General features: G+C 40.2%; 3 protein-coding genes across 6 annotated transcripts; 2 read left to right on the top strand and 1 right to left on the bottom strand.

The window, feature by feature from the left end:
* Positions 1–508: 508 nt before the first annotated feature.
* On the top strand, positions 509–8,285 carry kat-60L1 (katanin p60-like 1). 4 transcript variants are annotated; one of them, XM_068296210.1, is made up of 5 exons: positions 509–789; positions 5,961–6,259; positions 6,311–6,948; positions 7,012–7,486; positions 7,549–8,285. In XM_068296210.1, the coding sequence occupies exons 1-5, from the start codon at positions 662–664 to the stop codon at positions 7,872–7,874; spliced, it is 1,866 nt and encodes a 621-aa protein (XP_068152311.1). In that variant the 5' UTR covers positions 509–661; the 3' UTR covers positions 7,875–8,285. The 4 variants fall into 4 exon arrangements, with proteins under 4 accessions (XP_068152311.1, XP_068152312.1, XP_068152308.1 ...); XM_068296211.1 differs by having other exon boundaries at positions 510–789; positions 6,323–6,948; XM_068296207.1 differs by lacking the exon at positions 509–789 and adding an exon at positions 1,851–2,236.
* Hat1 (histone acetyltransferase 1) lies at positions 8,156–9,916 on the bottom strand. Its single transcript, XM_068296213.1, has 3 exons — positions 9,586–9,916; positions 9,015–9,525; positions 8,156–8,952 (listed from the first exon to the last, which is right to left on the bottom strand). The coding sequence occupies exons 1-3, from the start codon at positions 9,650–9,652 to the stop codon at positions 8,307–8,309; spliced, it is 1,224 nt and encodes a 407-aa protein (XP_068152314.1). The 5' UTR covers positions 9,653–9,916; the 3' UTR covers positions 8,156–8,306.
* A 217-nt stretch (positions 9,917–10,133) lies between these two features.
* Positions 10,134–12,255, top strand: Rpn5 (regulatory particle non-ATPase 5). The gene is made up of 4 exons (XM_068296212.1): positions 10,134–10,338; positions 10,402–11,433; positions 11,502–11,658; positions 11,721–12,255. Exons 2-4 carry the CDS (start codon positions 10,409–10,411, stop codon positions 12,021–12,023), a joined length of 1,485 nt encoding a protein of 494 aa, XP_068152313.1. The 5' UTR covers positions 10,134–10,338; positions 10,402–10,408; the 3' UTR covers positions 12,024–12,255.
* The last annotated feature ends 563 nt before the right edge of the window (positions 12,256–12,818 follow it).

Raw genomic sequence — 12,818 nt, 5'->3', positions numbered from 1 at the left:
AAGGGCGATGAGAAGAAGTCTGACTGAAGCTAGACGAAAAGTCTCAGCGTAATGCGAATTGAAGGAATTACTTCTGGTGAACTCATATTTTTCCAAACTAGGCTGAAATAACAAACGCATTAAAATTTACTTACAAAGGGGTCATAAAATTCCAAATAATTCCATTTAAATAATTTTTATATATATTTTGAAATAAACATTGAAAAGGACGAAACAGTAAGAACGATTTTAGGACCCAAATCACCTTCGTTTAAACTTTATGTTTGGCGCTCATTTGGCAAATGCTATGCCACTTTAGGCTGTTGACTGGTCCTTGGACTTTTGGAGATTCTTCTGGCGCAACAGCTACGATTTTTTTCTTATTGTTGGTCCTCACTGCGCCACGAAAGTTGCGCAATCTGAGAGGATTATGCCTCAGCTGTTCGCAGTCGGCAACTTCAAGAGGCAAAGTGAAAGCTTTTTTCTCTACAGCATCCACATCCTTTCTCTCTCAATCGCCTAGCATTGCTCTATTTGACATTGAGAGGAGTAGACGCAAAAATTTCTCAACATAAAATTTAAAAAAAAAAAAACAGACGAAAAAAAGAAAACTAAATTTCAAAAATTGATTGCAAATTTCGGATTATTTGGATGTACATTAGCAGCAATTAACTCGACCAAGATGCGTCAAGAGGAAACTACAACGTACAGGCGGACGACACGCGAAAGGATTATTCTGCGTGGCAACACAACGATTCGCACTGTGGACTCCACATCAACATTTTTACCCGTAACGGGTGCCATGGGAGGGTGAGTATCAGGAGGAAGAGCTCACCAAATAGGCTTATACCGATGATGAAGGCTTGCAGCAGGGCAGCACTTCAGCGTGGCTTGACACGGTGATGGGTGCGCCGGCTGGGGTGTGGGGTCTCGGCATCGATTTTTATCTCAAATGCAGCTGATTTGCCCCATGAGCAAATAAAGCCATACATTTGATGTGTATATAAGTACTTATATATTTTATATCATATATGTATGTATGGAATGTATATTATATACGCGCTCAATTTGACCTTCGATGCTGTTTGATTTAAAAATCTCTTGGTTAAGCCAAATGACAAACATCTCAAGGCATTCCCATATGGAAAGATTAGGAGTTCCACTTAATTTGCGGCTTAGAAATCTGTCATTAAAATGCCGGCAATTTAGTCGGCGAATTACAATGAAATCGCTCTTTGTATACATATATACATATATAGCAAAATGTGTTCCATGGTTGTTAAGAAATCGATGGCAATATTTTCCTTGAGCTAACTTGAAGCTAGCGTGCATTGACCAGTAAAGAAAATGACAGGACCTTCATGACGACTGAATGTTCTTTTGAGAACTCGTATATGTAAGTTGATACCATATAAAACTGGGAAAAGGAATTAGAGTTTAGACGATTACAGTTAGTTAGTACTCAAAGATAGAAAAGTAAAAAATTTATTGGTTTTTAGAATGGGTTACCACTCATTTCTCGAGAAGTAAGTCAAATTTTGACTACTCAAATATTTTGAAAGCCTTCATTTGTTTTCGAATGATAAGGATTCTTTACTTGGGCCTAGGCATGATTGAAACCGCCCCATTAGAGCGCCTGGGCAATACTTCCTTTAACCTCATTTCGCATTCACAAGCACACACACTCGCTCACTTTGTATGGGAAAACTACCCGCCATTGTAAATAGCCAGCGACGATTCCTTTTTTTGTTGTGGTCAGTTGGTCTACAACCCTTGTGGCGTTCAGATGGACGCCACTTTAACTCGCGGACAACGAATTATTGTACTTCGGTTAAACCCATTGACTTGGCCAGGCCAAGACTGTCAGTTGTTTTCACTTATTTATGTATTTTTTCAAAAGTTCTGAGTGATTAAATTAAAAGTAAAGTTTCTTTCTGGTGACACGTCAAGAACACGGATTAACAATGTTTAGCACAAATGCACAGAATTGGTTTGGCATGGGTCAGACAACAGCATCATCATCCAATGCCTCAGCCGGTGGAGTGGCCCAATTGATCAATAACAATTCCCAGGCCACACAGCATCCATTTATCCGTCAACGTTCGTTGACCAGCTCCAATCCAGCCATGGAACGTACTGCCCTCGCTCTGCGACCACAATCGCCGCAGAATGTCCAAGTGGAATATGAAGTAGCCGTTCCCTTTGTATCCACCTACAGACATACACCCTATCATTCATTGTGGGATCTCCATCAGTGGTAATTACAATAACACCAAGTAATTTATATACACATTTATTATCCTTAACTGAAGGAGTTAGTTTAACTATTTAGTTAGTCTCTTCGGTATCCAAAGGTTTTTTAAGGGCTTTTCTCCTTAGATTTGTAATTCATAAAAGGATTGCTCAGTCTGCGTCTGTCTGTTTGAATACAAACTATTCTCCCAGCTATTTTTAAAGCTTTTTAATTGTAACTATATCAACAGCATCCCATTTATTGGAATCCGCCCAATCGAGCGATTATAACATATAAATCTCCGGCAGAAACCAGAAGCCTCAATGTGTGTGAGAGCAGTGAAGCATCTTCGGCAGGGAAACGAGGGATAGTTTCCCATCTATGTAAATCAAAATTTTACCCATGAAACTGGTCATATTTCGATTTCCAAGAATGATTTTAATGATGAATGATTAGTTAGTTTTACAACCTTCTCATCTTCCTCTTGAAAAAGATGATAAGATGATATGGTCAATGACTGAAGGGGGGTCTTTAATCCTGAGCCGGTTCCCCATTCCGCAGTGTAATTATGTACATCGACTTCTAGTCTTGTTGGTCCTTTAAGTTGACCCTTCCTGTCACTCTTCCGTCCTTTTTACATATCGCATTTTTTGCCAGTCATAATTGCCCCTTGTCCAGGTATTCAATTTGCATATGACAGTTTTTGTTTTTGTGGATTGGTAGTGGAAGTTCGTGTTGGAGGCATTTGCATAAACACCTTTTGGTGACACAGATCTTCCACCGGTGGACTTCTTTATCTTCCGTCATTATTCATGACAGGCCTTGTAACGCTTCCTAGCCAAACAATCACAATCACATACATGTTTCCATGGAATATTTTGATATAGGCGTATCGATACTGGGAAATCGTATGACCCCAATTGCATTATTTGTATGGCAAGTGTACGGGTATGTATGGGTATGGGGGCAATTCAATCAAGGGGACCCAGTTTGTTTAGTTAGTTGTTAATCAGTAATAAGACCCAATTCCATTCCCAATCCCATCCCTCAGGCGACCACACGAAACCATTAACCCAATTTTATGCAGAGTTATGAACACGGACCGGAAGTTGTGGCCAAAACAAGAAATATGTACAAAGGCGGCTGCTGCCATCCTAATGAGCATGGTATTAAAATATTATTGCATACTTTCAGGTGAATTTGAAGTTTATAAGCCAAATTCGTTACAAAAATGTACCTAATGACTCATTTAAATGTCAAAACCCACAAAGAAAAAAAAAAACTAAAGAAAAAAAGAAACAATACAAAAAAAAAAAAAGGAAATTCACATACAATTGTCGACTTGGACGTCAATAACCTGAGTTTATTATGCCCAAGTTTATTGAACCCATCCACTTGCTGCTGAACCGTCTAAACCGAGAGTCCCACCGGGAGCCCCCACGAACTTTAACTTCCTAGAAATTCCCGCGCATTGTCTGTGTATGTGACACACAGTTAGAGCACCCAGAAATGGACGATGGCTCGTTGAAAAAGGGCTAGCTAATATTAGACCAACTTTTGCATTGGCTAGACACGAGAAATTTAACAAATGTAAATATGTATATACATATGTTTGTGTATATGTAAACCCGGACACGCAAAGGACTTGACGGGGTTTTGTTAGTGTATTCTCTGATAAGACAAGCGATTGACCTTTGCTACACGGTCAAGTTAATAAGGCAAAATATATAAATTTTTTGTCAAAGTTTCAACCAACTTTAAATATTTGACATAAACTTGACATTAATTCTATTCTATTTCTGGGTATAATTTATGCCAAAAGCACTTTATAGAATTGTTGATCGCAAACGAAACTTTAAAGAATACCCTTTCCAATTCTATGGTCGAGCTTACTTATGATCGATCTCTGATTATAAATGACTTCATTTTCCTCAACAAGAGGAGTCGCTTAGAACTCCTTTTAAACATATTTTTAATCATAACTTATTTAAGAGTCACATTTTGAAAGGAACCCAAAAGTGTCATATTTTGTGATATTTTGAGCTCACTCTCTAGTAACTCTAGTCGGCATGGTATTTTCAAAAAAAGGTAGACCAAGTAAAATATTAGGCCAATCTGAGATTCGAAAAAATATATCTTTCTATATGAAGTACAAACTATATTTATCTATGTATATATATATCTATGTATATATCTTTATTTATCTATGTATGTTCGATTGTCCCGAAAAACATTCCAAACTCTAGTCAGCTTGAATGATGTCTTGAGATTTGAGAAATTAGAGTTTTTCGATGCAATACTCATAAGTATTACATACAAACTTTAATAATTTATACAACAATACACTTGATAATTGTAGGCCACCTGCGAATATGCTCTTAAGGGGTGATACCTAATTACATTTGGGACGACAAAATAAAATTGAATTCAATCTTAACGATGTTAAAGCATAATGTAGGGGAGAGGGCCCAGTTGTGACTCAGGCACAGTTGTGACATTTTCAAATGTTTTTGAAATGCGGTATTGAATGATAGTTTAAGCCCTGTAAATCATGTTTGTTAGACGTTCTGCAGTTTTTGGACTGACACCAACGTTAATAATCGCATTGTACCTACATAGTTAATACGAGAAGTGGAAATTCCTAGGGAACGAATTGTAGATATGGAGGAAATGTAAATTGTGTTTCAAATTGTAAATGATTTTAGTAGAAATTTACTCACGTTTTGAGATGGTAAAACGATATTTTTAGTCCAGTGATAGACAATCGATGGGAAACTAGTTCAAATCTATGAAACTAACATAAAAATAAACTATTTGAATTTTTTGGTATTCTTTTATACCAGAGAAACTATTGATTGATCGAGTCTGAGATCCCACCGCGTAAACCCTCCTTGGATCCAACCAAGTTTAGCATTAAATATCAAAGAAGTTAAATTCGGCTATGCCGAAGTTTATATACCCTTGCAGTCCTTGACAATAATAATTTCACATGTTCAAAATTTGTTTTCTGCAACTCAATTCATTAATATACAAACAAAACAATTTTACTCTTCATACTATGTACAATTTGTTCTTCTTCTTCCCTCATTCCCTAAGCAAAGCAACGCACGCATACACATACAGTTTATGTAGCGTTGCGTCTGTGTGAGTATGCATGTGCTCTGTTGATTTGATGATGACGTAGTAGGCAGCAAGCAGAGCTGCCGGCAGCGATTGAACCGATTTATATAGACTGTAACTTGTGTTCTATTTATCCGATCAGGGTCAAATTTTGGGATCTGAGATTTTATATCAAATTCTATTATATTGGTAAACTTCATGGGGATACTCCAATTTTTGCAAAAATTTTTGTTCCAGAGTTATATGATATAGTAGTCCGATCCCAAAGATTTTCATACTTTATCTCACCCGGGTAAAAAAAAGCTCCCAAAAAAAATTTCATCCCGATAGCTCTTAAGATGGCTGAGTAAAACGCGTACGCACCGACGGACAGACGGACAGACGGTCAGACGGACATGGCTATATCGACTTAGCTTCTCATGCTGATCAAGAATATATATACTTTATGGGGTCGGAAACGTCTCCTTCTGTGCGTTACAAACATCTGACCAATTTTATAATACCCTCTGCAAGGGTATAACAAATGTTATTCCCAATATACATACATACATATAATAATTAAATTCTTATTAAAAGCAATGCCTTAATATACATATTTATAATGTTATTGATGATTTATGATTTTCAGTTCATCAACGCCTCCAGCTAGCCTGTCACACATGGCTCGGATGATGGACTCCTTGATATTAGATTCGCTTTCACCATTTGCCTTCACCAAAATCACCGCCACCAGCAGACCGACGCGAAATGCCAATTCAGTGAAAAAGACCAGTGCCCAGGATAATGGACATCCTGCTGGCACTTCTGTTGGCGAACGTCATCGGCCGCTCAACAATTTGGGAGCCAATGCACCAAATGGTCTGGGAATAGGTGGACCAGTGCCAGGCCCGGTGCGCAGCAACAAGCAACAGCGTCTGCCAACGCAAGGTTTGTGCGCCGAAGGGTTTATATATTCCTTACCTCACCATTAAAACACAGTTTCCACTGCAGAAGTTGCCCCACAGCCGCGATCCAGTCAAGCCATGCCGTTTCCTTCACAGCAACAGGACAATCGATGGGTATCATCGCTCAGACGTCGTGATCCCGAGCTACAACCCACACTGCCCTCCATTAACAGCAATGCAAACAGCAATACTCTAACTCAGAGCCAACATGGAAGTTCTGGTAATGTAGGCGTGGCAAGCGGCGTGGGCGGTGTCACTGCCACGTCAAGTGTGGGAGGAGGCCTGCGTTTGGGTCGGCCAGGACGAGCTTCAGCTCTAACAGCCGCAGTCCGTAAGAGTCGTTCGGTGGAACGTATGCGAGCCCGTAAACTCAGCACTAACACGCAGTTGACTCTGAAGCATAAACCAATTAAGAAGAACTCCCTGGATGAGAACTCGAACTCTGATGATCAGGATGCAACCACTTCATTGGAGGATAACTCCCACACACAATCGATCTCAACCTCTCACAATACTCCAAGGTGTTCGCCAAGGACAAAGGCCAAACATTTCTCTCCTCTGGGCTATGAGAGGCATTTGGTTGATACTTTGGAAAAGGATATTCTTCAGCGTCATCCTTGCATTAAGTGGACCGATGTGGCTGGCCTCAACGAGGCAAAGAATATACTGCAGGTAAATGGTGTGAGGAAATCCTTTTCCATTTAAATGTAATTAATTTCTAAATGAACTTTTCAGGAAGCGGTTGTTCTTCCTATTATCATGCCCGAGTTCTTCAAAGGCATACGAAGACCTTGGCGCGGCGTTCTAATGGTTGGTCCTCCGGGAACTGGCAAAACTATGCTGGCCAAGGCAGTGGCCACCGAATGTGGTACGACCTTCTTTAATGTATCCTCCTCCACTCTGACGTCAAAGTATCGGGGTGAAAGTGAAAAACTGGTGCGCCTGCTCTTCGAAATGGCTCGCTTCTATGCGCCTAGCACAATTTTTATCGACGAAATCGATGCACTGTGTGCCTCCAGAGGCAGCGACTCGGAGCACGAGGCCAGCAGACGGTTCAAGGCCGAGCTGCTGATTCAAATGGATGGACTGAATGCAATTACTCAGGAAGAGAAGGTCATCATGGTCTTGGCAGCCACAAATCACCCTTGGGATATCGACGAGGCATTCCGAAGGAGATTTGAAAAAAGAATCTATATACCACTTCCAAATGGTGAGTATGGCAGGGACTTCAATCTCTTGTGAATATAAAGACAATGACTGATCCTTCCACAGAGGACACTCGTTCTGGACTGCTCAAACTTTGCTTGAAGGATGTTTGCCTGTCGCCCAATCTAAACACCAGCATGATTGGTGAAGAACTGAAGGGTTATTCCGGCTCGGATATAAGCAATGTATGCCGTGATGCCTCAATGATGGGCATGCGTCGCCTTATCCTTGGACGCACCCCAGATGAGATTAAGCAAATACGTCGTGAAGATGTCGATCTGCCCATCACACTGCAGGATTTTCAAGATGCACGTAAACGCACCAAAAAATCCGTATCAGCCGACGATGTGACACGATTTGAAAAGTGGATGGAAGAGTACGGCTCATGCTAGTTGTATGGGTTGTGTGCTGGAACTGCGGCACTCGATCATCAGATTTAAGTCGAATTGTATCCCCCTCCCATACGTACTTCCAATATTCTTTTAATTTATGTACAAACAATACACGTTAGCTACCTATTTAGCCATATTTTTACAAAAAAAGAAGCCTTCTCGCGTCTCGACATATAACAAGGCATTTTCTTTCACGATCTTAATTTGAGATATATATTATATAACCGCTTAATGCTCAAGTGTCCCTTCCAGCACGTGAACTATATACGCTAATATGGTAATTATGTTTTATTAAAACTTTATTCGACAGTATCATACTATAAGCTTACAGCAACAAAGTGTATTTTGTAATCTACATATTTAGAAAGGAAAAACAAAATAAATTAATCATCACCATTTTGGATGCCCTGGTTTCCCATTTCTTTTATTCCTTCAGGCTTTCAACTTGGCAATTGTATTTTTATAGTCCTGCTCGACGAGAGTGTACTCCTCCTGAAGCTGTTCCATGCGTTGCTTTGTACTGGGCAGCCGTGCCCGCAACATTTCCGTATCCATTTTGTAGCGTTCCATTTTCTTTAGATCCTTCAACTGTTTATAATAGACGGCATTGAGGCGCTTCTTAACCTCGAGCCTATATGCCTTGTATTCCTTATCATCGTTTACATTGGTGTAGTATAGACGCAGAAGTTCATAAACTTTGCGCACCTGGCGTGGATTCAGTTTAAAAGTTTCACGTGCCTCTCTAACCATTTCTTTGTTGAATCCCTTGATTAATTCACTGCGGGCAAAGGACTTTAAATCCTTGCAGTATCGAGCATCCACGAAGTTGCGTAATCGCTGGAAATCCTCTGATGGATCCTCAACGGTAATGTCCACGACGTTCTTCTGGGATTGATAGAACTGATAAATGGTTTTTACCATCTGAGTGGCTAGACCTAATTTTTGGAAGGGTGGAAGGATCAACATTTGGCTAATTCTTGGCCTCTTGTTCTGCGGATAGGCATAGTACTCATAGACAGTGGAATATCCAGCTGTAGCATATTGATACTGTCCATCATTGTTCTTATACTTTTCATAGCTGCGAATTAGAAGTTTCCTTGGCATTAAAGAGCTACTTTTTTACAAGTGATCTTTGCTTACCAAATAAAATAACACCATTGAGGATCGTCAGTGTCTATGTATGAGGCGGCATCTACGAACCAAAGTATGAAGGTCTGTAGACGCGCAAAGAACTTAAGGAACGATGATGATTTATAGTCACACTGATAGATCTCAAAGAGTCTCTCGCTGCCATTTTCGGATTGCTGCTCATACTCGCTGATCTTCTCACCGAATGGCTGGAATTTATCGGCTTTGTCCAAAGTCTTCAGAAATTCATCGAGATTGATGAAATAGCAGCCATCCGGAAGGCTCTGGGCAATAGTTGCGACCACATCGTCTGCCTTAATTTCGCCGCCAGAAATTTCATTCACCCGCTTGCCGTACTCCACGCCCAAATAAATGTGCAACGGACCGGCTGTATAAAGGATACGCACACGCAAGTCCTGATATCCAAATATGGTCTCGGATTCACCAAAAATCTGATGTGCCATAACCGGGTGAAATCCGGGGGTGGTTTCATTATTGATGTCGGCGTCTGCCTTACCACGTACTGTAAACAAATTTAAATTTAATAATAGTAAAAGGTTTTTAATACGCACTCCAAACTCACTCAGCTTGAACTCGACCACTTCCAGGGCATCCAAGACCAAGTCTTGATATTCTTCAATTTGTGCCATTTTTATTCAACTATTTTTTTCTTCCTCTTCCTCCTCGCGTCGTGCTTAGAAATTCGCGCGCGTAATGTGTTTCGTTGCTGCCTTATTAATTATCATCTATTCTCAGCTATTTTCTTATAAATTGTGCTTCGGATTTGGTCAACACAATCTAGGTTTCAAACCAGAAAATAATTAAAATCTATCTATTAACAATTTATCAAACTGCATATGTTTTCAGCAAATATTTGGGCGGCTAAACAAAGACTACAGCGCCGCGAAAAGTGTTGAACAGGTTGCTTAGAAAGAACAGAGGCGTGCGCACAAGGGCTTCTTCTAAACATTATAATCATTTGATTTTTTCCCAAGTTTTGAAAATTTCTAAAACTTGGCCTGGAAATTCAATTTATATTGTAATAAAAATCTTTAAAAAGTTATTATGTTTTTTTCAGTTGAGTTTTGTTTTAAAATCGCATTGTTCATCAACACACAGTTCCCAACACTGGCGTAAGCGCAGCTAACTTAACACAGCATTTGTAAGCAGAATTTGCATTGAAAAAAAATTGGAGAAAACGCCGCTTTTAATTAACAATTTAAAACGTATAGGGCTACGCTTTGTCGAACAGTTATCAATTATCGAGTTTTAAGTCCAAATAGGATTGCCACAGGTCTTTAAAGGACGTTGGACGACTTTTTTCCGCAACGTAAATGTGAGTGCTAAAAGTGCCTTGTCATTGGGGTAACAAATAATCAAAAGGTATTCCGATTTTCAGTTGAATCATGGATACGTACTTGTTCGATGGCGGTCGCATCACCAAAATGGAGGTGGACTACGAGCCAGCCTGCAATGAGAAGATTCCATTGGCCAAAGAACTGGCAAAGAAAAATCCGGATGCCTTTCACGAGGCCATCGAAATGATGCTACAGCTGGAGAAACAGACTCGATTGGGTGCTGATATGGTGTCGTGTTCGCGTGTTCTGGTGGCCATTTGTCAGATCTGCTTTGATGCAGCCAACTGGAACGCCCTTAACGAGTATGTGACACTGCTGGTGCGCCGACGATCGCAGTTAAAGCAGGCCGTTGTTAAGATGATACAGGAATGCTACACATACGTCGATAAAACGCCCACCAAAGAGGTCAAACTGAAACTAATCGACACCCTGCGTTCGGTCACCGAAGGCAAGATCTATGTGGAAATCGAGCGGGCTCGTCTCACCAAGATTCTTGCTGACATCAAGGAGGCCGATGGTGATGTGGCCGGTGCAGCATCTGTTATGGAAGAGTTACAGGTGGAGACTTACGGCTCGATGGATAAGAGAGAAAAGGTTGAGCTAATATTGGAGCAAATGCGTCTATGTCTGCTTAAGGAAGATTACGTCTCAACGCAAATTATTGCGAAAAAGATTAGCATCAAGTTCTTTGATGATCATAGCCAACACGATCTCAAGCTTAAGTTCTATAACCTAATGATCCAACTGAATCGGGATACATCGTTTTTGAATACCTCGCGTCACTATCAGGCCATTGCCGAGCCGCCACGTAAAAAGGCTCCTGTTGTGGCCGCCTCAGAATCAAGTGCGGGCAGCGATGACAAGAAAAAGGATAAGGACAAGGAAGCGGAGCCAACTGAGCCTGCAGCTCCAGAGCCGGAAATAGAATTGACCGATGCCCAAAAGAAGGAACTGACAGAAAAACTCGTGTGCGCCGTTTTGTACTGTGTGCTGGCCCCCTATGACAATGAGCAAAGCGACATGATGGCACATTTGTCCAAAAATAAAAAACTAGAGGATGTTCCCGCCTACAAGTAAGTTTCTAACTGGAATACACTTTGTCCTTTTTTGTTTAACACAACCCCGTCGTTTTCTCAAACAGGGAGATTTTGCGTCTATTTATGTCCAAAGAGCTCATCAATTTCGATACATTCAACGCCGACTTTGGTATGGTGTTAGCCGAGAATGAAATGTTCAAGGATAGCACCAAGCATGGTAAAAAGTGCATTAGCGAACTGAAGGATCGTCTGATAGAACACGTAAGCTAATCCTGCTTATGAAAAAATAAATGTTAATATTAAATCTAATAATTTTTCTTCAGAATATACGCATTATTGCCATGTACTATTCAAGACTGCATTTGGCACGTATGAGTGAACTGTTGAATCTGCCTGCCAGTCGGTGTGAGGAATACCTGTCCAAGTTGGCCAACAACGATACAATACGCGTGAAGATCGATCGTCCGGCAGGCATTATCTATTTCACTACAAAGAAGTCTCCTTCGGATATATTGAACAATTGGGCCACAGATGTCAATCAGCTGATGTCCCTGGTGAACAAAACCTGCCACTTGATAAATAAGGAAGAATGCGTCTACTCGGTCATGTGTGCTGTTGAAGACTAGGATCCTAGTGGAGAATATGTAGCATATAGAGTTATTGTGTTTTCTATTGAAACGCCTGTCCCTTATAAAAACCATACATAATACATGCCTAACTGTAACTGTATCTGTACTAACCACCAATCAACCAAACATAAATTACAACTACTGATTCGGTTCTTTTCGCAAAGTTTTTGTATTCATTGAATGAACTACAATAATTAAAACCACAGCATCAAAAGTATTGGCAAAACTATACTGAAGTTTGAATTTCTCTCAACTCGGGCCCTAAAAAGTGAATTCAAGATCATTATTAAAAGGAAATTTATTATTTACAATAGTGAACACGAAGAATGTACAAATTAGGCCATTTCATATGTATAAAAGGTACATTAACATATCATATAAAAGATTGACGCATTGAAAGCGAATACTACGATACATGATGCCGCAAATCGCCGCCAGCCAAACCATACTTGACATGACTGCATCAGTGGATCATCATTGGTCTTCCGTGCCAGGCTCAATGCCGAGAAATGGCCTACAAACAGATGCATTGTACTCCATGATGGTGCAGGTCTGATATAGAATTTGATTCTGATAAACCGCATCTGTAAAGCGAAATGAATACATGTATAACAAGTTTTATTTTAATAAACAATCAAACGTACCCATTAAGTATCTGGAGAACAACACCATAAAAATGGCTGGCTGTAGGGCAAATCGCTGTAAACGACATTTGAGACTAAGTTTAGGCAAAGATGTTTAGGCGTACATATATGTATGTGGAGGGACTGGGACTGTTATATATGTTTCCTT

Source organism: Drosophila tropicalis, unplaced genomic scaffold, assembly GCF_018151085.1.
Source record: "Drosophila tropicalis isolate 14030-0801.00 unplaced genomic scaffold, ASM1815108v1 contig_859, whole genome shotgun sequence".
In the NCBI taxonomy this organism is placed as follows: domain Eukaryota; kingdom Metazoa; phylum Arthropoda; class Insecta; order Diptera; family Drosophilidae; genus Drosophila; species Drosophila tropicalis.
The sequence above is the reverse complement of the archived record's forward strand: the minus strand, read 5'-3'. Positions and strand labels throughout refer to the sequence as shown.

Excerpts from the sequence above, each read along its gene's own strand:
- Rpn5 (XM_068296212.1), top strand. The coding sequence starts at position 10,409 with ATGGATACGTACTTGTTCGATGGCGGTCGCATCACCAAAATGGAGGTG. Across the intron at positions 11,434-11,501 it reads GAGGATGTTCCCGCCTACAA|GGAGATTTTGCGTCTATTTA; the intron begins GTAAGTTTCTAA and ends TTTCTCAAACAG. Across the intron at positions 11,659-11,720 it reads AGGATCGTCTGATAGAACAC|AATATACGCATTATTGCCAT; the intron begins GTAAGCTAATCC and ends ATTTTTCTTCAG.
- kat-60L1 (XM_068296207.1), top strand. The coding sequence starts at position 1,944 with ATGTTTAGCACAAATGCACAGAATTGGTTTGGCATGGGTCAGACAACA. Across the intron at positions 6,260-6,310 it reads ACAGCGTCTGCCAACGCAAG|TTTCCACTGCAGAAGTTGCC; the intron begins GTTTGTGCGCCG and ends ATTAAAACACAG. Across the intron at positions 6,949-7,011 it reads AGGCAAAGAATATACTGCAG|GAAGCGGTTGTTCTTCCTAT; the intron begins GTAAATGGTGTG and ends TGAACTTTTCAG.
- Hat1 (XM_068296213.1), bottom strand. The coding sequence starts at position 9,652 with ATGGCACAAATTGAAGAATATCAAGACTTGGTCTTGGATGCCCTGGAA. Across the intron at positions 9,526-9,585 it reads AGTGGTCGAGTTCAAGCTGA|TACGTGGTAAGGCAGACGCC; the intron begins GTGAGTTTGGAG and ends ATTTGTTTACAG. Across the intron at positions 8,953-9,014 it reads CAATGGTGTTATTTTATTTG|CTATGAAAAGTATAAGAACA; the intron begins GTAAGCAAAGAT and ends TCTAATTCGCAG.